Source organism: Tauraco erythrolophus, chromosome 3 (genome assembly GCF_009769465.1).
Source record: "Tauraco erythrolophus isolate bTauEry1 chromosome 3, bTauEry1.pri, whole genome shotgun sequence".
Taxonomy (NCBI): domain Eukaryota; kingdom Metazoa; phylum Chordata; class Aves; order Musophagiformes; family Musophagidae; genus Tauraco; species Tauraco erythrolophus.
The window spans coordinates 82,698,115-82,722,566 of NC_141467.1; the positions used below are offsets into that span (position 1 = coordinate 82,698,115).

Sequence of the window (24,452 nt, forward strand, 5' to 3'; positions counted from 1 at the left end):
AAAAAAAGAAAGGTCTTATTAATCCACAAAAGACTTATCACAGTGATGAAAAAGTAGCTGCTTCCTCTGTGATCGCTGCCTGGCTGATCTGGGGATCTCGGTAGCACGAGTACCTACGTGGGCTATAAATGTCAGCAGCACTCCCGTGTTGTGAGGGATCTCAGCAGATCTCAGTAGGAAAGTAAGATCGTCGTGAGCCAGTATTTGGCTGAGAAGCTGCTTAGAAACATCTCAGTAGTCATCTACTTCGGGAAGCATAATGGGTGATTCAGCAACCTGGGCAGCAGCCTCCGACCTGAATCACTTCTGAATCAGAACACGGGACCTACCTGCTGGAATGCAAAGCTAAGGCCTGCTGGATCCTCCTAAAGATCTTGTATCAGCCTTTAGGAACAAGGGCTTAATTTAGGTCCAGAGAGTTTGTGCTTCTACTTGCAACTCTACCAACATATGACAGCCTGAGTTTCTCCAGATTTCACTGGATGTACCCTTTTTAGCTGGCAGGCGTATCATGTAATGGCGTGGAGCACAGTACACATCATTTCTGTATCACTCTAAGGCGTTTTAGGGGAAAGAGTCCTATCTGCCGCTCTGCTATAGATGATTCCAGGAGAGAAACATTTATTTGGGATGAAGTCTCCCTCTTGTGGTATGATCCCACGGTGCCTAGTGTTCGTGGGGCTTTCTCCACCCCTGACGGGGAGCCTTGAGAAGCAGCTATTGCAATCGAACTACAACCACCATCGATACGACTCAAGACAGTGCCAAATCTCTCCGTGTCCATCATTTAAATTACCTGCAATAGCATAAATTTCAGTCTGTTTTGCGGGAATCTCGTGTTCTCGGGGGCTTCCCAAAGTGTGCGTCTAAGAGGAAAGAGTGGAAGTTTCCCTGGAGTTGGGCACTTAGTGCTGCATCTTCAGTTCCCAGTTACACAGCAGCAATCAGGTGACGGCAAAGGTGGAGGCACGGCTCTCCCGGCTACACGAGGGAAGGGGCAGATGGCTTCAGGACACGGGGCACAACACCCAGTCAGGGCACATAAACGAGGAGGAAAAGCAAGGAGGACGGCTACGCAGCGCTAGCTACGGCCGGCTGGCACCGATTGCCAGCCCATACGTATAAATCCTCTACGAATAAACCCCTAACCCAGGGAAGGGAGAACGCCTGCCCGCCCGAGGCTTGTGCCCGCCTGCTCCCGGCCGTCCCCGCCTCCCTCGCCTCGGGGGCTCCGCCGCCGGCTCCCGGCAGCCGGGGACGGGGAGAGATGAGAGACGGACTGGGAGGCGGTGGGATGGAAGAGAGGAGAAAAACCGGAGGGGAGGGAAGGGGGTAACGGGAGGAGAAGGGGAGGGGACAGCCAGGAGGAGGAGGGGGCTGGAGGAGTTGATAAAGCCGGGGAGGAAGGGGAGACGGGCGAGCGAAGCCGGGGGGAGCGCAGCGAGCCGGGATGGGGCGGAGGGAGTGAGCGGGCCCGGCGGGGGAGCCGTGCCTGGTGGCGGGGCCGTGCCCGGCGGCGCGATGCTGCCCGGGCGGCGGCGGCGGCGGCAGCGGCAGTGAGCGGGTCGGCGCCATGGGCTGCGGGGGCAGCAGGGCCGACGCCATCGAGCCCCGCTACTACGAGAGCTGGACGCGGGAGACCGAGTCCACCTGGCTGACCAACACCGACTCCGAGAGCCCGCCGCAGGAGGGCGGCAGCGCCGAGGCCGGCGGCCGGGAGCCGGGCGCCCCGCGGCCCGGTGAGTGGGGACCCCGCCGCGGGTGGGCACCGCGGGCCGCCCGGCAGCCGGCCGGCGGGCAGGGCAAGGGGCGAGACCGTCATATACATACATATATGTATATATATATATAGGGTGTATAGGTGTGTATGTCCACCTGCCTCTCCGCTTCACCCGCTTTTCGGAGACCGCCTTTTTCTGTCCCCACCAAGAAATGTAGACGCCGAAGTCTCTGCTTAAAAATGCCGTGGGTCCGCCGCGGCACCTCGGTGCCCTCGGGGCTTCTGCCGTTCCCTGCCAGCCCCGCAGCTGCCGGCCAGCGCCCCGAGACCGGCCCTCCGCCCTCCTAAGGGCTCGCCGCCCAGTGAGGCGGGTCGGTATCCAGAGACCTTCTCAGGATGGTGCTGGGTTGTGAGAGAGAGCACAGAAATACCATCAACTATGTAATAACGTCACCAGAAGGGACGAGAACTCAGTCTTCGAGGCTCTTGCTGTGGATTTTTTTTTTTCCTTGCAAAACAAGTCGTTTAGAAAATAGGTTTAAAATAAGGAGGAGGTAGTGATGTGCCAGCCTTCTTCCACACTGCCTCAAATGAGGATGATACACAGAAAAGAAAACTGCTCAGATGATGGGCTGCACAGGAGCTGACCTACGAGTTCGAATTTCCCAGTCCTTGACAATGCAGTACGTTCCTAGTTGTGCAGCTGAGGTGTTACAGCAGGGGCAAAGATGGAAAAGGGAATGAGGAGCTCTGATCTGATGTGAGGTTTAAAACGTTTTCAGAATTATTCTGTGTTGCAGTTTTATCTAGAAAGCTCAGTCTAGGTCCAGAAATTCATCACGCTGGATGTTGTACAAACACAACATGAAAACGGTCGGTGTGCCAAATAGATTGTAATTTGCATAGAAAGCAGTAAATACCTATAGGCAGCTTCAGAGGAAAAATAAGTACCTTTGCAGACTTGTATAATGAGCTACAAAGCACCAGAAAGAAATTCTGAAAGTGCAGGAGGGAAAATTCACAAACGTGGGCGTCACAGGCCAGCTGGAACAGAGAGATGATGACTCTGTGCTGACTGAAATAGGACAGGGAGGGAGAAGAGAAGCCATGAAGGGTCTATGTTGTACTCCTGAAGGCTAAAGAAAGACTTTGGAGCAATCATATGGGAAATGGAGAGAATTTGAAGAAGAGTTGGAATATGAAGTGCTGTATTAAAAAAGGTGATGTAAGGAATTTAAAGAGGTTCAAGGTGATAGTGGCCAGTAAGCGTGAATGACAGGTGACAGCCTTGTCTCCAGCAATGAAAGCTAGATGCAGTGATGTTACCTCTGTACCCACACTTAGCATTATCTTAGCTGTGTTTACATTGAGTTGGTGCCTAAACATCACGAATAGAAGCTGGATAGTCTGAGATTTGATATTGAATAGGAGGTGGTAAAGAGGTAGATCCTCTAGGAAGTATCCTTCCTGGAAACATGGGATAATTGAATTTGTGTTTACAGATGAGAATACCAGAGATAAGGAGAAGAGGACAACACTCAAGTCCAATAGAGACTGATTAGGGTAAGACAAACTTTATGAGAAAACCTTGCAAAAGAGGTTAGAGAGGAAGGGAATGAGGAGAGGACAGACTAGGAGGAACAAAGGAAGCACTAGTAGGATTTCAGGTAGGAAAAGATTCACCCTTCAGCACTGCCATGGTGGCAGCAGCTTAAGGAACCTGAGGAATGAACACTGGTCCCAATTAGTGCCTTGAAAGTAATAGAGTACGTCACTGAGAGCTGTTGTAGGGTAGGGCCTGAGGTAGGAAAGGAAAGGAATAAGGAGAAGTACTCCAGGGGCTAGAAATAGCACATTCAGTGAATTTACAGATGAAAGGGAGAGGAAGCAGCAATTGGAGGGGCAAATCAGGTCAAGTATGGATTTAAGACGTGAAGAGGAAAACATGCCTTTAGTGTGAACTGAAAACTACCTAAGAGTGAGAGACAAGAGGGAAGAGTGAGGGAGGGGTTAGGGTGAGGGAGGGGATAAGGGCAGGATGAGGGAGGTGAGGAGATGGGATGTGACATTGGTGTAAGTGGAGGTAGGAAAAAATTTCTGTAACTGGAATATAGAAAAGGAGGAGGCAGCTGGGGAAGGCGAAACCAGCCAAAGGCGGCCAGGGAGAAGAGCATGAAGTTGTTCTTTGTCATTTTTTGCTTGGAATAAATTGGTGAAATTCTGTGAAGAGAGAGAATTGGAGGCAGGATGAAGGAAAGATTTCAGGAAAAAGCCAAAAGCAGTAAAAGATGGTTGTCATTGTCAATGTGTTTCAATTAAGTGGTAAAAGCAACACCAGGCATTGGACATCAAAATGGAAAGAGGGGCAAATCACTCAGGGGTGGAAGAACGTACGGCACACTGGGTCAGCAAGTGTACCAATGAAGAAAGGATTACTAAGTACCATATACTAATCTTAGTAATCTTATCCTACCCCAAAATTTCAGTATATGCTTCTCTTTTCATCAGCCAGCGTATCTAGCTGTGTCTATGCTCATTGGAACTATATGTATTTGTGTAACCAAATGTTTGTATCTCTACTAAAGCATTTTGAAAGCTAAAATATTATAAAATTGAAAAGGAAGCAATGAGGCTTTTTTATTTTCCCTTCACTTTTTGTTACTTCTTATTTCAACTGATCCTTTCTTAGAATACTTGTTCACTTCCTTACTTGATTTTTTACATCCATTTTAATAAAGTCTATTGTATTCTCCCTATTTTTTTACAAGAAGACATATAGGACAGTATCAGTTGTTATAATATAGCTACAATAAGACAGAGGACTTTTCCTAGGTTCATGACAAGTCACTAACAGCCACGAATATAGGTGGTAGCAACTTATTGCAGTATACTACTGAGGCTTTGACCGTGATGAACAGGGTAAATTGATACGGCTGAAGAGGGGTAGAAGAGTAATAAATAACTTCATAAAGCACTGCAGGTGGTAAAATTGAAAGACATCTTTTGGAAGATAAGCGTAAATACTGTTCATAGAGAGAGTGGCTTCCAGGAGGGAGGAAAAAAGGAAAGACTCACTGGAGCCCATGCAATAGAGCAGTTTCTCTTAAGAACATCCATTGTGATATGAGCGGAGAACTTTTCATGGGATTCAGCTGCTGCACAGGCTATAGCTGGGGAAAATAATAGACTACATTTCTGCTTAGTAACCCTTCCTTGATCCTTGCAACCCTTTGCACAAATTGCCTTCTCTTTTCGAGGGTCTGCTTCAGCAAAGTGGAAGTGTTAGCACAAGTAATGACTTTCTGGGGAAGTAAGGACCTGCAGGAGCAGGTGAGTCCCTGGGGCAGTCACCATAGGTTACAAGCAAACCATGGTGAAAAGGGTGAATTAACAAAAACCTGCACAAAAATGGTCAAGTGTTTTGGAACACATTTGCATATTCTGCTGTGTTACGTTGGGATAACTTGCTGATATGTGGATATGTGTAGGCCAATAGTTTAAGATGCACAGTTTCTTACCAGAAATCAGTACTGTAAAAATGCATTATAAACCCGTTCAGTAGCAACTATAACAGAAATTAATATTTTTGTCTAAAGCAGGCATTAACTCATCTTATTTCTATTTCTTTATCTTTTTCAGTGACCAACTTAGCTGCTGTATTCAGTTATTTTTTCTTTATTATACTCAAAAGTGCCTCAGAGCAGATGAAGCAGCATGTTGTCTTGTGGTCAGAGAGACCTTACAATCATGATTTAGCTCATGAGCTGCAAATTCCTTAGGACAAGATCTGTCCTTACTGTTTTCCAACAGTGACCGGCACAGTAAGACCCTGGTCTTGGCTGGAGATTGTTACTGAAGTGCAAATAAAAATAATTACTTTTAAAATGATGTATCAACCAGTAAAAAATATTTCTCTTGCATCAGAACTGAAAAGCTGCATTTTGATTGCCTCAGGACTCAAGGCAATCAGTCAATTAGTCAATTAGTGCCTCAGCTAATAAAACATTTGTGTATTTTTTATCGTTACCTGACTCGCAGTATGGGCTAAGGCTTTAAAAACAAAGACAATTGGTTTTCATTCTTTATACTTTGCACTATTTCTGTAGCAGAGTCTTTTCTGCTGAAGCATATTAAAGCGAAACATTATCCACGTTTCACACAGACTCACCCGATGCACTTGGGAGAAAATCTTGCTCATGGCATCAGCAAACGTACCCGCAGTCAGTGGTCTGCTGGGAAAGAAATCTGCAATTTAGGATCGGTTCATTCCCTAGTGAAGACATTTGCAAAATAGCTGTGAAATGGGAGTAGAATCGAGTCCTTTGCAAAATTAATAAATAAAATCAGAGGAACGCAGGAGAAATTTTATCAGTATCTAGCCATCTGGCCAGCTGTTTACCTTAGGTAGTTGCTTTTAATATAATTGTACATTTATTAATAATTCTTGACTTAAATGACCGGCTTGTGCTGCTGCTCTGCTATTTTCTGATCGCCGACAACTGGGGGAAGTTTTATAGACCAGGTTTGTCTTTGCAGTTAGCCTCTGGTCGAGACTCAGGATGCAGCATCCGGGGTTTCAGAGATAACCTTTGATAGAGGAGTTTTTGAAAATTGCTTTTCCATCCTTTCCAGTAGGAGAGGCTGGAAGCAGCCGCAGCCGGAGAGCAGGGCTGTGTGAACACCAGTTGCCATAACAACAGGGACTGGTCCTGGCTTGGACCACAGCTGCAGTCACCTGCTCTTTCATTTACCAGGTATACGTCAAGTTAAAAGCTTAACAGAAACGCGTAAGCGAGCATCAGGTTGTAAAGTAAGAACTTTGTGCAGCAGATGGTTTCTCATAAATCGGGCTGCAGAGAGGTATTTAATAAAAAAAAATCTATTTTAGCTTAAGAACCAGAGAGGGATCACTTTTGCTAGCACATAACATGGGTGTGTCAGTATCTCCTTGTGCTCTTATGCCCATTTACCGCTGTTCTTTTGTCAATGAGTTGGTTCGAAATCTGGTATGTTTCAGAAACAATCATAGCAGTGATTCTGACATGATGTTTTCAGGAGATAACTTTCTTACAGTTTTACCGTAAAAGTGAGTAAATACAGCCTTTTCCTGGACTGTAGACATATTACAGTACTTCCCTATTCCAACTTAGTCCAGACTTTGGATATAATGATATGGTATTTGCTAAAGGATCCTATTTTAATATTGTTTCTGGATTTTAATTGTATGATCTCTGCCATTCCAGTTGTCACTAGCCTTTGTATGGAGAGCAGTACTGCAGAAGCCTTGTTCAATCATACAAAAAAGGGAAGAAAATTTAAAATAGCACATGGGATGTTTCATAGAGTAGGGAGAAAAAGCTTTTGGATCTAATTTTTACCGTGTAGAGTTCAGAAAGCTGCCTTCTCATGTGTCTGCTCAACTTTGTACACCAACTTTTTGTGTGTTAACATTTATATGGATGTGTAACAGACTCACATATGTAAAGTACCTCTGTAGAGCGGGTATGTATAGGTGCTTCCATCTACACAAGAAGAACATTGAGTTCAAAGCCCTCTGAAAATAACTTTTGTAAAAGCATGATTTGGTAGGGCTGTTCTTCAAAGGGTTTCTTTCTGAATGGCACCTAGTTTTGTGTGCGACTAGGTCACCTCTGCGACTCTGAAAGACCACATAAGTAGTAAACCTTGCTGTCAGTACTGCAGGTACAAACTCAGTACCAAACATGGAGGTAAGCCAAAGCAATGGAAAAGCCCAGAGACCTTGCAGCTTCCAAATAGTTAACTTTATGCTTCTAGTCAAATTTATCACAGCATGTCTGCGGGAGAGGGGTGGGGAGTGTTGTGAGAGAGAAGGGAAATAACACGGATGCACCACTCAGCTGTATGCTTCCCTCAGAAGTGGAAAAATAACAATTTTTGCCAGTAAAAAATGACATTTTTGCATCTGTCTGTGGATCAGGGAATGATAAAGAACCTTAGATAGCAATAGAGGAAAATAATAGAATTAAATTGATAATCTCTGTAATAAACGGTGGTTGTTAACCCACTGACCTGGAACTACTCAAGGTTGCTGTTCTTCATTCAACACGTATACTTGGGTTTTGCTCACATAGAACCCAGTCAAAGATTTCAGTATTGACCTAAACCAGTATTTACTCCACCACAAGACAGCATTTAAATTACTGGAAAAATTAGACTCAGCTGGTACATCTTTTTGTAATAACCATGTTTTTCAGCCCAACCATTGCTGTTAATTCTTCCAATCCATACATTTTCATCTTTGCTGTCATTTGATAGTTTAATACTGTGTTATTTTCACATAAGTACAGATGTCGTCTAAGACCAGAAGCTGAAATACAGATGGGAAGCAACAAAATATTTCAACATATTGTCAGAGAACTTCATTTTCATTTTATGTCCCTGAGTCATCCCACCCCTCCCCATCCTACCCTCCCCCAAAACTAAACATCTCCTTAAACATCTTTTTTTTTAAGTGTGGAAAAACCTTCTGGATATTGAGATCAGCTGTGCTTAAGCTTTTTGCTAAATTATGAGAGTAGGATTGTTAGAGATGCAAATGTTGTTTGAGATAATGTGTAGGGAATGTAAGTAATTTGGATGAGACTGTTGCTGGCATTTTGCACGAATACTGTTCTGTGTAATTATACACTGTGCAGGTGTTGCGTGTATTTTGTTTTGTTGATTCAGTAAAAAAATGTCAGTGATACTTGGCCCATCAGAACTAAGCAACCTCCTTCCACCACCTCTAAAAGTACGTTTAAATTAGTTCCTTATTAGTAAGTATCAACTGCCATATAAAAAGGAAGAGTCCAAGCAAACAAAATTTTATTAAAAGTATTAAGAGATAATTGACAGATGAGAAAATTTCTTCTATTATGAGCCTTCAGCTTGTTATTTTGTGAGCTGTATTAGACTCAATTGCTGGAAAAACTTCAATATCTCGTTTAATGGCAGGTGGTTAGTGACATTAAGGTACTGCACGAAGAATCCTGAAACGTCCTGGGGCGGGAAGAGAGGGCAGGGGCTGGGCAGGGATCTCCAGCTGCCGGCTCCTACCTCGGCAGCCTCTTCATTGCACTTTCTGCTTCTAGGATTCTCTCAAAGCACTGCGAAAGCTGTAAAAAAAATAAAAATAATTCAAAATATTTTTAAATATACTATGTTAACTTTTCCACAAGGTCTCTTAGTCTCTGATTAATTCTCATTTAGCTAATGGTCAACATTCTTGCTGAATCCCTCCTGCAGTCTAAAGCAGACCTACTAGGATTGATCGCCCGCAGTTTGCCTCAGTATAGTCATTTATGCGCAGATAAAATAAATTCACTGAAATTGTGATGTGCTTGAACACTTGAATTACATGAAAGGCTTTCCTAGCTGTCACAGGCTCAGAAAGCAGAAAGGTTGTTGAGCATCAATAGAGATGATTTGTGCGAGAGACGATTTGGAACCTTCTCTCTGGCTAATTTTCCAGTGTGCAGCATTGAAATCTTTCACAAAAAAAAATTTCTTAGTTCCTGAGAGCCAAAGGGCTGTCATTAACTACATGACGAGCTGTTGCCCTCTGCCTCTGCGGTTCGGAGGAGGGGTGGTGAGACAGGGAGAGTGTCAGAAAGGGTTCGAGCAGGAAACCAGAGCGGTGGTTTTTGTCAATGACAGGTCCTGCCTGAAGGATGCTCAGATGGAAATGGCTCTGCAAAATCCGTCGTCTTGTGGAAAAAGGTCTCTTCTCCCTGTCCTCTTCCCCCCCACCTCTCCCCCTTTTGTATCCTAATTCAGGACATTTAAAAATTATTTTTTCTTTTCCTCAGGAATGAATTTCCACTTTCTGGCCAGTTCTAGTCCTATATTTTCCAGTTCACAAATTTATAGTTCAAAACTAACCTTTAAAAATGGAATTAGCTTTAAGTGAAGGCTCCCGCCAATCTTGAAGTAGAGGTATAATGTATTTCATACAGGAAATGCAGCTCAGAGTGTGGTTTATCTCATTGCCTGTTGATTAAAATTTCCAACATTTCCACATTGAGCATATATTGCAGTAATCTAGCATTTAAGTGACAGAAATCTGTCTTTTCTGCAGCTGTAGTCAGATATAGAAATATATTTCTTAATAGAGAACTGATACTGGCTGTCCCACTTTTTTCTCGGGTACTCCTGCAGTTTAAAAATTAAATAAATGGATTACAGTTTAAAAAATCAGAGATTTAAAGTTGAGTTTTATCTTAAATTGAAATACAGTAATAGTTAAGACTCAGAAACTGAATGATTGAAGCCATGAGTTTATTGTAAGGCTTTTTGTTTGACTCTCATAAAGCCACCCTCTTCTCTAGATTAAGCAGATATTATTTCTTGCCAGTGGCCTTGCATGAAAAAAGTGGCTTGGTCCTTTACTGAGTGCAAATAAATTATGTGTTCCCATCCCAGTTTTATTATCTGATGGGTAAATACATAATTACTTCCCTGGACTGTCACACTGCCTCTTCTCTTCTGTTTAGGAAAAATTCAGGCTGAAAGTAAAGCAAACAGGTAGATGGGGGTGCCATGTTCTACTGATTAGTGTGGGCAGCTGTAGGCTGTGAGGCAGGATTTTCCTTTTTCAGGTTTTCTTGAACCCGCCAAACCCCTTCGGATTGTTTCTGCATTGCTGCTTGCTTGACTGAGCCCTAAATTTTGAGCAGCTGATGGAAAAGAAGTAACGCTGAGATTCTCATTCCTCATGGAAGATCATGGATTCTGGCTAGCCTGTTCAGGTGGATGCTAGCTACTGAAGAGTAAAATAATCAGTCAATCCTTCTGTTGATTGGCTCAATTTTAGTGAGGTTTTCTTACCAGTTTCCTAGCAATGCATATGGTTGTGTTTCTATCTCTGAACGTTTCATCTGGATATTGTCCTCATGTTGCAATTGTCATTCTTGTAAACTGCTAGTATTTCCCAGTTGGGCCATGATAATTGTTTCAAGCATTTGCAGTGCTAAAAGTATGAATTTCTGCCGCTTGCATAGAGCTGGTGCCCAAGTGCCTCCTGAGTGTTTACGCTGTCTGTGGAAAAGATGAAAAAATTTCATGGATTTATGCAGTAGATTGTTAACATAGGTTTTAACACAGCTACTGTCTTCATTTTAGGATGGACACTAAACGTGAGTGATAGCTTTTTCACATGCATAGAGCTGTCTTAAGCCAAAGCATTTTAGGATCGCAGTCATACCGTGAGCCAGTTAAGTCATCAGTATCCTCTCATATATTCAGAGGCTGGAAATGTCACCTGGCCATACAGCCCACTGGTCTTTCCTAATTAAGTTAATTCCCATATGGAGCATACTTTTGGGACATTCAGACTTAATTTGCAGCTTTTGTAAATTATAGATTTGTAAATTTACAAATGTAAATGTAAATTAGGCCAGTAGCTAATCACTCATTGTTAAAGTACATGTCTAATGTCTTACCTGGAACTTTTAACTTCAATTTCCAGCTGCTGAACCTTGGTGAGGAAAACCAAAGAGTCGAGTGAAGCTCAAGTTTCATGTACATTTAGGTGCATTTCATAAGGATTTCTGTTTAGTCTGCCTAAATATTTTTGCTGCTCCTCAGTATGATTATTTGAAATTATACTATCTGCTTATCTTAATATTCCATGCGTGATTAGCTAGGTAATGAGCATGATAATAATACTTCCCATTCCTGTGTTGGAAATTAGTCTAAAACATAATGAGCAATGTTTCATTACCACATCCCGAAGGAGAAGGAAAGACCACATGAAGGAGAAGGAAAAACCATGTGAATGTCTACAAATCTAAGCCACTGTTCAGAACCTGTCTTCAAACAGGGTGGGTACATTTGTGGGAAGGATGGTTGTGAGAGGGCCAGCAGTCTGCTGCTTGTTTTCCATCTCACACAGTGCTTTCCTGTAATAGGAACATTTTTCTTTGTATTTTAAGGAAAGAGTCAGACAGGAACCAAGCCAAAAGAAAGCACGTTTGGAGAATAGGCTGACTTGACTTTGTTTGGACACCCATGATGTAAGGTATTGTGCATGGAGGGTGTAATTTTTAAGGTGAATTTTTCATTGGCAGTACTGAAACATAGTGGTATATCTTTGCACATGGAGAAGCAGATACCTGTACTGCTTATCCTTCTAAAATGCAGTATTATGAAAAGCACTTCAGAGGTTTGCTATTTGTATGTTAGTTTTTCACTTTGGAGGAATGAGTGATGTTTCTGGCACATCATCTGACACTGGCAAATTGCTTAATCCATTCCATCTCGTGATTTTCCCAGGCATAAAGTCTACTCAGCCTTCAGTGTCTTCCAAAATGTTGCCAATTCTTATTTCACAATATAGTGAAAATTCAGTTCTTCTTTCCTGTTCCAGTTATTAAAATTAGTATCTTCATCCATCAAACTCTGTTGTCTTTCTGCCATTAAGTCTGTAAGCAGCACCTTGATTAAAATTCTTTCAAGTTTACCTTTCTTATCTTCCCTTCGTGGTCAGACCATTTCCCCCTTATGCTGCTTCTGGGGTCTATTTTCCATGCAGTATCCTTTGTCTCAAGCTTTGACATGACCAAACATTGTGAAAGAGTTGCAGCATGATTTTTCTATTTGGAACAAATACAAATTTTGTATTCACCTTTCGTTTCATAGATGTGGTTGCAACACTGTTAAGTTTGTTTACGAGATAGTTGTACCATGATTCTATATCATAATTTGAAATCAAAATATATTGATATGCAAAGATTTAGCATCTACCTGTACCTGGGAAATTAGGCCATGTAAGGAATACCAAGGTTTGCAGCTTTAATGCTGCCCTTTTTTTGTATTCTACTTGTCTGCTAGAATCCTTGAATACTCTCTAGTAGAAATCTTCATATTGTAGTAATAAATCTGATCAGACTTTCAGGGCTGTTTATTGTATGCTTATTTATGCAAGTGCATGTTAAATTCTAGTTTTAAAATCTTTTATAAATTCCTTTCATCTAACAGAGAGGAGCCTCTTGCCTCATTTCAAAATGACAATGGTAAAAGAAGTTTTGAAATACAGAAACCTATAGGACTCTTGTTTGTTTTATGCTCAGAAAAGTGGCAGGAAATAGGAAAATAACCAAACCTGCCAGCCAGAACTGTTGCAAGATGTAGTGCTTGGTCTCCCAGTTTTGCCAGGACTCTAATGTGCATATAGTAATTTAAAAGCATTACATATATTCATTGTGAGCTGACCCAGTCCTTTTAGTACTGAATTAGACATTTAGTAGCATAATCTTAGAGAAGAACATAATCCCATAATGCTCCTGAACATGACAAAACCATGGCCAGATCAGGATCTCAGAGTCTGATTTGCGTTCTGCTATTAGAATCATAGAATCATTTAGATTGGAAGAGATCTTGAAGATCATTGAGTCCAACTGTCAACCTAACTGCCAAGTCCACTGCTAAACCATGTCCCTAAGTGCCACATCTTTCCTAACATCCAATCTAAACCTCCCCTGGTGCAACTTGAGGCCATTTTCTCTTGTCCTGTTGCTTGTTACTTGGGAGAAGAGATGGACCCCCGTCTCGCTACAACCTCCTTTCAGGTAGTTGTAGAGAGTGATAAGGGCTCCCCTCAGCCTCCTTTTCTCCAGGCTAAGCAACCCCAGTTCCCTCAGCCTCTCCTCATAAGACTTGTGCTCTAAACCCTTCACCAGCTTCGTTGCTCTTCTTCAGACACACTCCAGCACCTCAATGTCTGTCTTGTCGTGAGGGGCCCAAAACTGAACACAGTATTCGAGGTGTGGCCTCACCAGTGCTGAGTACAGGGGGACAATCTCTTCCCTAGTCCTGCTGGCCACACTATTGCTGATTAAAAGATTAGCTGTTATCTGAGCCCTGTTGTCTTGCATAAATATAGAATTTCCTCTTATTTATCACCTGCTTCCCTTAGCAGAAAGTAAAGCAGATACATTCTAAATGGAGAATGAAGAGGCTGTTAATGCTCTTGGGTGAGCTGAGTTCAAACAAGCATCCCATGGAAGCAGGGAGGAAGGCACGCTGCTCCCCCTGCTTCCCGCGCCTGTCATACGTGAGCTGCGCGTCGGGGCATGACTCAGCCCTGCCTGGTTCGAGTCAGCTTTGGAGGGACCTGCCGTGCGTGGAGGACTTCAGGTAAGGAGAACAGATCTCCTTCTCCTGCCTTGTCCCCAGCCTGTGGGAGAAGCATTTCTAAAAAGAGACTTTGCAGAATTTCGATGGCTGATACAGAACGTGCAGAAGATACACATACATTTGTTTTGTTTTGTTTTCCCTCACTATATAAAATTCATACTGTGTTAGAATTCAGATAAATCATTCTGGATTCTCTGAATGTCTGGGCAGTAAATTTATTGTGTTACTGTATTTGCTGATTCAATAAATACAAAACATTGTTTCTGGTGGCATTTTCCTGCTGCAGCAGGTCCTCCCTCTGCAGATCTTCTCAATCCTTCATCCTGCCTTACAAACCCACGCTCTGCTATGTCTGAATTCTTTCTTGTTAGAGAAGAAAGCTGTTGCAGATTTCCTGAGCATCTGGCCTCCTCCCTGAGGCTACTGCTTTGGAGGAAGTGACTTAAACTTGACTTTCGTCACAACCTCCACTCCATTCAGTTTTGATAGAAGCCATTCTATGTTCTACCTACTCAGCAGAAGTACCTACCAGCACTGAGGACAGCAGATGTGTAGTTTTCCCGAACATTAATAGTTTCAAATCAGGAAAACAGGTATAGAAAATAGGTATTTCAGCGCTCTCTGTACTTATTATCACCCTGTAGCATTAAAAGCAAGAAACTGAGTGATGGTAACTGTGGAGAAACCTTTTGGCTGCTGCAGCATCCTGTGAAAGTTCTTTCCCTATGCAGGCTAACTAAGAAACACCTGTAGCTCGTTACACTGGGAAAGTTACCTTGAAACAGGTGCTGTAGCATTCAGCCAATCACTCTGGGAGATGGATGGTCAAGTGACCAATAGCCTTGACCCATCTAGCAAACCATGTGACTCCTGACTATTTAAGGCAGGGCGTTTACTCTTAAGGGCGAGGCATTTCCTCCTGAGTCTTGGAGGAGTGTGGGCCTTCCTTAGAGTAAGCCTGAAGCCTTCGCGTTAGAGCATTGGTCTGCTTGGAGCCACCTGAAGCCTTCCAGCTGTGACAACTGGTGACCCCGACGTGATCCAGCCACAACTAAGATCTGAAGGTACGTGCTTCCGTACACGGGGCTCCAAGGGACGAACTGCAAATTAGAATGATGGGACAAAGCTCCACAAAAGAAAGCATGATGTTCTCCATTCTCAAACCTGCAATGACAATTGCAGGTGCCAAAATAAGTGATGAAGCTCTCTGTGAGCTGTTAGATTGGGCGGCAGAGCATGAATGCCTGACCGACCTCAACACCCCCTTTAGCTCAGAAGCATGGAAGCAGCTAGGGGATAAGCTAATCTATGAAACAGTATTTGGACGAAAGAACCTGACTGGTCTGCTACGTATTTGGGGAACTGTATATGATGTAATGCAGACATGGACGGTAGAAAGGAAGGAAAAAGTATTGCCAGATTCTGATGAATCCACAAGTGAAGTTTCTGAAGGGGACGATGAATTATCTGAAAGGGGACTGACCACGGGTAGTGCACCAGTTGTGCCCCCGCTGTCCTCAGATATGGAGAAAGTTGTGGGGACTGCACAGAAGCTTTACCCCTCCCTGCGAGATTATGTCCAACCCAAGTGTCCTCCTTGTGATTTTTTGCGGGAATACTCCTCCGGACAAGACAAAGCATCGGAGCGTCCCCCACCCTTCGCCCCAACAGCCTCCCCTTCTTCTGCATCTCAACCGGCTACTTCAGCCATTACAGCAGAACATGTTCTTCCTACTGCTCCGCCATTGGCCCCTCAACCAGACCAGGCACCACAAGGACTGTTCCCGGGCATGGCACCCTAGTTTACCGCAACTTCATGTCCTGCAGCATCACCCATAGCGCCCGGCTATCTGCCACGGGCACAAATGGAGCAACCCCGAACAACGCATTTCATAATACAGCAGGTTATGGCAGGTTTGCAAGGAATGTCGCAACAACTAACGGCATTGATGGAAATGTTGCGGCAGGTTATTGCTGCCGAATCTGTACCAGGACAACCTGGGCTGGCTGTGCCAACCGGCCCAGCAACGACCCCGGAAGTGGCGCCAAGTATGCCACTGACAACAGCAGTGGCACCTTCACAGACAGTGGTGCCGACACAAGTTTCTGCAACCCAGACTGCATCTCCATGGACTGTTCCACAACCGGCCACAGCCTCCGCCTTTACACGACCCGTTGGCCCAGTGTCTGCATCCTGTCAGAAGCCATTGGACACACCCCTGCCTGATAATGTTTCATCACTGCAGGAAGCCGTGGCGACAGTCAGACAACAACAAACATGGCCAGCCCACAACCGTCCCTGGACGCTTCCCGAATGCAAGGTGACTGTGCGTCCAAAAAATTCAAAACGGTTCTGGGAAGAAGTCAAGAGGCGGGCTCTGGAAGCTGGCGACTGGGATCTAATAGAAAAAGTTGGGTTGCCTGAAAAGGGGTCTGAGCAGATTGTTCAGGGAAGTAATGAACGAACAGAGGATCTGATCCAAGCCTTTCCAGTACAAAAGGCGCTTCCCAACTCAGGTCAAATTGACAAACACGAAACCATCGCCTGGAAGGTAGTCCAAGACCTGCAAACCAAGGTAGCACAATACGGGTTAGATTCTCCTCAGGTCATGCAGATCATCAGGATATTAAATACTGACCTACTCTCCCCATTCGACATTAAACATCTAGGTCAGGTATTATTTCAACCAGTACAATATACGGTCTTCGAGGCCAATTGGAGAAGAATGGCTGAGAGAGCTGCAGCCGGAAACATGCAATTACCCCCAACTGACCCCAGATACGGAGCTCCAGCAGATGCTCTACTGGGAGCCAATGCTTTCGCTGACCCTGATTTTCAAGCTACATGGCACCCCCAAGTTCTTGAGCAAGCCCAAAAGATCGGCGTGGGAGCTCTATTAAAGGGCATAGATATGGCTGCCCCAAAAACACGGTACGTGAAGATTTATCAGGGGCAGAAAGAACACTTTTTATCTTTTGTAGAGAAAGTTGCTGCAGCCCTCGAAAAACAGGTCGAAGATGAAAACCTGAGACAACTACTATGTAAGCAGCTGGCAAAAGACAATGCCAATGAAGAATGTAGAAAAATCATAAATTCCATGCCAGGGGAGCCTACACTAACAGAAATGATCGAAGCATGCTCTAAGCTAGAATCTGAAAGCTATAAGTCTGCTCTGGCCACAATTCTACGGCCTATGCAACCCAAAAATGCTGACCCGGAACCGAAAAGACAACCTAAGAGGGACAATAGACAAAGACAGACGAGACAAAGAAGAAACAAGGATAACAGGAGACCTGCTCGCTGCATAAGATGCGATAAGCCAGGCCATTCTGCAAGATATTGTGAATCGTTATACCATGCCAATGGCCGACCCCTGACTCGTTCGGGAAACTTCCCCAGGAGCGCAATGGGGATGTGCGCTCAGACAGAAATGTTTCCCCAGGGCATGATACCAACCCAGGCTTACTCAGCCAGCTTTCAGCCAGCACAAAGGGATCAGCCGGGGTGGATGTATGCACCGCAACAACAGTCGTCTTAGAATCCTGTTGGGTCTATAAGGTTCCCTTGGATGCATTTGGGCCTCTAGGACATGGGCTAAGTGCATTATTGGTGGGAAGATCTAGTACCACCATTCAAGGGATCTTTGTTCACCCAGGAGTTATTGACGCTGACTTCACAGGACAAACCTGTGCGATGATTTCCACGCCCACCCCCCCGTCACAATACCGGAAAAGACTCGGATTGCTCAACTTGTACCCTTCAAATCAAGCGTCCCTAAGACAAAACGACAAAGTCGTGAAGGTGGTGGCTTTGGTTCCACAGGACTTCCGCAAGTTTACTGGACTGCGGATATCTCCAGCCAAAAGCCACAGATGACTTGCACCTTAATATTGCCAGATGCCCAGCCGTCCAGGATTCAGCTCCGAGGTTTGATTGACACAGGGGCTGATGTGACAATCGTCTCCTTCTCTGCATGGCCTCCTACATGGCCTTTAGCCCCCGCAGGGTCAGCCATTGCAGGACTGGGAGGAACCGCACAGAGTTATCGAAGCGAACGACCTGTGGTGGTAAAGAACGCAGAGGGTCAAACAGCTACAATTCGGCCCTATGTCACTACAGCTCCACTCAACCTCTGGGGGCGAGATGTCTTGGCAGCCTGGGGAGTACGTATCGGGACAAATTTTTGATGGGGGCCACTGTACTGAAGGGCGCACAATATCCTACGTTGCCTTTGCGATGGTTAGCAAACAAACCCATCTGGCAACCCCAGTGGCCCCTACCAAAAGAAAAATTAGTCGCCCTTCATCAACTAGTTAAGGAACAATTACAACAGGGACACCTTGAACCTTCTACCAGTCCCTGGAATACGCCTGTCTTCATAATTAAGAAGAAACCAGGAAAATGGAGATTGCTACAAGATCTCCGAAAAATCAATGCAGTAATGGAAAGCATGGGGGCATTGCAGCCTGGTATGCCCTCACCCACCATGATTCCAGCAGGGTGGGAAATCTTGATCATTGACTTGAAGGACTGTTTTTTCACGATCCCCTTACATCCTAATGACAAACCAAAATTTGCCTTTACTGTACCTGCGGTTAACAACGCTGAACCTGCAAAGAGATATCAATGGAAGGTCCTACCTCAGGGCATGAAGAACAGCCCGACTATCTGTCAATGGTACGTTGCTCAAGCTTTGTCCGGAATCCGTAAGCAGTTCCCTGAAGCATACTGCTACCATTACATGGATGATATCCTGGTAGCAGCACCCACCCAGGACGAGCTGCTGAAGATACAGCCTCGGCTACTCACTGCTCTGCATTCTTATGGATTGCAAGTGGCTCTGGAGAAAGTTCAACAGCATCCTCCTTGGAGATATTTAGGAGTCAAAATTTTGGACCAAACTATACAACACCAAGAGGTGCAATTCTCGAGTTCTATTAAGACCTTGAATGACGCTCAGAAACTGTTGGGCGTCATCAATTGGTTACGTCCCTATCTAGGGCTAACCACGGCGCAACTTGCGCCGCTCTTCAATATTTTAAAGGGGGACCCTGAGTTGAATTCACCTCGAAAATTGACTCCTGAAGCGCGACGGGCACTAGAGGAGGTTCAACAGGCCATTTCTGCTCGTCAGGTTTACCGAATAGATCCCTCCATTGATATTACTGTTTATATTACCACTCCAGATTCTCATCCAACAGGTATCATTGGCCAATGGAACAAACAGTGGTCTGACCCCTTGCATATTCTGGAATGGGTCTTTTTGCCGCACCAACCAAAAAAGACAGCATCTACGTTATTTGAATTAATTGCTTGTCTGATAATCAAATGCTGTCAGCGCTGTCTACAATTGATGGCAGCAGATCCTGCAATAATTGTTCTGCCAGTACAGCAGGAATACTTTGAGTGGAGCCTTACTAACAGTGCTCCTCTCCAAAGTGCGCTGGAAAATTTCTCAGGACAAATTGCATACCATCTGCCTAGCCATAAATTGCTGCAATTGGCAAGATCGACAAGCTTTACCTTGTGGCCAAAAAATAGCCGAGTGCCAGTACAAGGACCCACCGTCTTCACTGATGGGTCTGGGAAAACTGGGAAAGCTATTGTTACCTGGAAGGAGGAATCTGAGTGGCAGGTGCTGGAAGGCCGTGAGTCAGGCTCAGCCCAGTTGGTTGAACTGAGGGCTGTTGCCATGGCCTTTCAACGGTTCTCGCAGGTACCTTTGAATTTGGTCACTGATTCTGCTTATGTGGCTGATATAACGCAACGCTTAGATTGTTCACTTCTGAAAGAAGTGAATAATGCGGCTCTGTTTTCTCTGTTAAAAACCTTATGGTGTGCAATTTAAGATCGGGTTCACCCATATTACATCCTGCATATCCATAGTCATACTAATTTGCCAGGCTTTATAATGGAAGGCAATGCCAGGGCTGACATGCTAGCTAACCCCGCATGGGTAGCACCTCAGCCCGATAAGATCGCACAAGCCAAGGCATCGCATAATTTCTTCCATCAAAGTGCACATACCCTGCAGAAACAGTTCCACTTAACGCCCACTGAGGCTCGGGACATTGTCAGCGCTTGCGCTGACTGCCACGGACTTGCGGCACCTCTGCCATCGGGGGTAAACCCCAGAGGCCTAAAGGCCCTGCAGCTTTGGCAGACGGATGTAACGCATGTTCCTGAATTTGGCAGGTTTAAGTATGTGCATGTGTCTATTGACACTTTCTCCTCAGCTATGTGGGCAACTGCTCATACTGGGGAGAAAAGTCGCGATGCCATTGCCCATTGGAAACTCGCTTTTGCAGTCTTGGGCGTGCCTTCTTCTATAAAAACCGATAATGGCCCGGCCTACGTCTCACAGAAGACGCGGCAGTTTTTACAACTATGGGGTGTAAATCATACTTTGGGTATTCCACATTCTCCTACTGGCCAAGCCATTGTTGAACGCGCTCATGGCACCTTGAAGCGTGTTTTAGAAAAACAAAAAGGGGGAATGCATGGAGAAACCCCACAGAGTCGCCTAGAAAAAGCGTTATACACAATTAACCATCTTACGGTGCCATCAAATTCAAATAATCCCATTATTTTGAATCACTTTCTTTCGTTGCAGTCTTCAGGCGAGACGCACCTGCCCCGAGCAAAAGTCTGGATACGGGACCTACTCACTAAGACGTGGGAAGGCCCATATGAGCTTATTGCTTGGGGTCGTGGGTATGCTTGCGTTTCCACAGATACTGGGATACGATGGCTACCCGCAAGATGCGTCCGCCCTGCCCTGCAACATCAGAAACAGAACAGGCAACATCCAAATGATGGCCAGAACGGAGATCATCCATCAAATGACCCTTCTAATGGAAATAATGACATCGGCCATCAACCTGTTCCTTCCACGAGTAGAGACTAAATTTCAAGTCTCCGTCGGAGTCAGAATGTTAGAATTAATAACTAAATGTATGACTGGTTTGCTAGATGTATCTCCCATGGTATTGCTGAAAAATCTCCCTGCTTGATTTAAACTAATCTTAAAACAAAAAGGGGGAATTGTGGAGAAACCTTTTGGCTGCTGCAGAATCCTGTGAATGTTCTTTCCCTATGCAGGCTAACTAAGAAACACCTGTAGCTCGTTACACTGGGAAAGTTGCCTTGAAACAGGTGCTGTAGCATTCAGCCAATTTCTCTGGGAGATGGATGGTCAAGTGACCAATAGCCTTGACCCATCTAGCAAACCATGTGACTCCTGACTATTTAAGGCGGGGCGTTTACTCTTAAGGGCGAGGCATTTCCTCCTGAGCCTTGGAGGAGTGTGGGCCTTCCTTAGAGTAAGCCTGAAGCCTTCGCGTTAGAGCATTGGTCTACTTGGAGCCACCTGAAGCCTTCCAGCTGCGACAGGTAACAAATATGTATTTCCTCTGGAAGCAGCTGCATGTTGTGATAACATTGTTTGTTCTTCTTTACTGTGAGTTTTCTCAGAGTCCATTTTTACAGTGCAGTGTCTTATTATGTAGGCATTTTATAAAACAGCATCTTATGCATTATTCATGAGATACCAGCCACGATAAATAAAAAAAGTGTGTTGCTGAACCAGAAAATTTAACCTTACAGGTTTGTTCGTAGTCAATTCCAAAGATATAAATTTAGCATGCTAATGAGCAACTAACCGCTTTAGAAAAATATGTGCTCATTATTCAATAGCAGAGCATAGGACACAGCACTGGGTCAGATCTATAAAATATTTGGGAGGGAATTAATATCCAATTTTGACCTCTACCTGCTGCTTTAAAATCAGGTAGGAGAATATTGTGGCAAGCACACGTGGGATAGTTTTCTCCACAAAGGTCTGATCCTTTTGGCTAAGATTGATTTTGCCTCCATACTATGAGACTTCATACCCTTTCAAAATTTCTTGCCAGTGTTAGCTATTGCAGCAACTGCCAATTTTGTTAGTCACAGCAATTTTCAGTTCATCTTGGATCTTACTAAGATATTGCTCTTTTGACGAGGTCCGTGCAAACAGATCCAGGCAGACTTACCTTCATTCCACCTGTGGATTGAGAAGTTTCCTGTAGTCCTGACAATTAAGAGCTACCCCTAAATGTGGCTATCTGGTTCCTTCTCCCATTCTTTAGAAAATATGTATTAGCTTTTTAATTCATACATAAGGTCTATCAAAAAGCCTTGAGGAAGTCATACCTTTTATCTTTTGTCATGCACAAAATTGACCCCCCTAGTTCCCTTTTTTCCCTATCTCTCTGTGTCAGCTGTCAAGCCATGACGTTATTTTGCTTTTTACTCCAGAAAATCCACAATCTGAATTAATTATGTCTTTTTCCACCTCTTCACATCATCTTTATTTCCACAATAAAATCTGGTTAGAAAGAGTTAAATATTAAGAGTAAAAATTTCTTCTCCTCTTTATGAGATGCTCTCATAAAGGATCATTTGAATTCTTAGGTGTAACCAGGCTGTATGAAGAACTACAGCAGCATCTATGCATTGTTTATCCTTGGTTTTATTATCACTAGTGTTGCCATTATAATAGAAGACATCAGAAATACAGGTCTAATGTCTAAAATTTCCATTCCATGTTTTACTTGTACTTCTCTGTAATGAACATCCTGTTTAAATGATTCTTCTAAAATCTTTCTTAGACTGCTCTGTCCCTATTTAAATGGTTTTTAATAGTTATAAAATATGATTTAAGTGTACTTTATTTTGAATGGATAAATGCTTGCAAATCCGTGAGCAACTTTTCAGACTACAGTTTTAAGTATGTATCTCCTAAATCACAAGATACCCATGGAATGCTGCTCTCTGGGAATTTCTGAAAACTCATTCAAAATTTAAAAATTATTGCAGACAAAAGAACTCATGCTAGCACATATTAAGAGATCTTGTAGAACACGGTGGGAGATGGCACTTGGTGACTCGTGCTCTTGGAGAAGTAAGGTGCAGCCTGCCAGGAAGGTAAGTGAGGCAAAGAGAGAGAAGTTAGGACATAAGTAAGTTACAGCCAGCAGAGAAAGGAGGGTATCACGGACAGATTTCTCTGAACACATTGGTGAATTTGCATCAGATTTCCAAGGGGCATTTAGGAACTGAAATATGCCTTTATTTACAGCCTACAATTCTGTTACGAAGAAAACTTCTGTTCTTTACAAAATAGTCGTGTCCTACTTGTGATTAATACACAACTCAATAGTCTGAAATACAAAGAATCATGATGATAATAACTATAGTTAATTAATACAGTTTTAGAGCAGGGATAGAATTAAGGTAACAAGCATTGAAGTGTTTGGAGTCTTCCTTCTAAAAACTAATTTTGATGTTTGCTTGGACACACTGAATTTTTTATTACATTTACAGTGGAGAGAGTGGGAGGTTATCCCAGAAAGACTGGAAAAACTTGGTGTCTTACTGAAAGTCTGAGTATTCAACGTTAGGATAAACCATTAATTATGAGTAGCAGCAGTTCTTGGAGAGTTATTTTATTCGTACTCTTTATGTAAGCTACTTAAAAATGCCAGTGCCTTTATTTTTGTGTTAGTAGTGACAGTTGTCATGTTCTATTTACTCTCTTTGTCCTCTTCTAGAAGTTTATATTACCTTTAATTTTATTGTTGTTCTCCACGTAGGATATGTATTTTAGACAGATTTATCTTGTCTTGCTGATCTTCATACTGATATTGAGATGTCTCTGATTTTAGGTAGCTTTCTGCTCATTGCATATTGTTACAATTGTGAAACTGTTCTTAAATGCCCTTCTTTTAAATTGTGGAACAGCTAAAACATATCCAGATATCCTAGGGACAGATTTTTAGTTTTGATTTGTAAAATTCAATAACAGTAGTTGATTTTTGTTCATATTCAGATTTTCCCAAACTTTCGTATTTTGAACAAAAAGCAGTACTTTAATGCCAGCATTTTAGTAGAAAAAACCCTAACTTGGGCAAATTTGGTTTTTCAAAATCTATTCAAATTGTGCGTGTGAAAATATACAAAATGAAAGATTATTTGAACTGCCATCGTTTGGTGTAAATCATCAGACTTTTTAGTGAAGGAGATTTTAGGAAAAAAAAGCTCCTTTGTGTAGGTTGGTTGTAATCAGTCAGTCATATCGCATCTTGCTCTGGATCAGCAACCCTGGGACGCTGTTTTGGCTGTAAGACAACGGGAATCCTTGGTGAATCCAAGCTAAATGGACGAAACAAATGTATGTCCCCTGATGTAGGGGTAGTTGGAAGCAATGTGAATATGCCTCCAAAGGATTTAGATAGCTTGGCAAGCCAACTCCGTGAGAAAAACAAGTGTAGCTGGATGAGTGGGGTTTGGTTTTCTGTTGTTTTATTGGACAGCACACCAACCTAAGCGGCTTCTGCTGCTTCTTTTGATTCCCATGCTACCTCCCAAGTTGTGCCAGTCCGACTGCTTGTGTCATTGGTGATGAATAAAGTCTAGGGATTGATTTCGGTTTAAAATAACCCTTTTTTTCCCTGATGCTGCTGAAGAAAGCGTTTGTCAAACTGCAGCCTAAGGGATTTCTGTTGGGCTGGTAAGAAAGGCAAGAGCTAGCTC

At 43.6% G+C, this 24,452-nt stretch overlaps 1 protein-coding gene across 2 annotated transcripts in view; it reads left to right on the plus strand.

The window, feature by feature from the left end:
• The first annotated feature begins 1,573 nt into the window (after positions 1-1,573).
• The window catches only part of BAALC (BAALC binder of MAP3K1 and KLF4), a 30,201-nt gene continuing 7,322 nt past the window's right edge, over positions 1,574-24,452 (plus strand). Inside the window, exon 1 of one of the 2 annotated variants that reach the window (XM_086609502.1) lies at positions 1,574-1,739. In XM_086609502.1, coding sequence (XP_086465628.1) covers positions 1,574-1,739 — 166 coding nt within the window. The remainder of the gene's footprint in view (positions 1,740-24,452) is intronic. The other variant, XM_086609503.1, reaches the window with a different exon arrangement.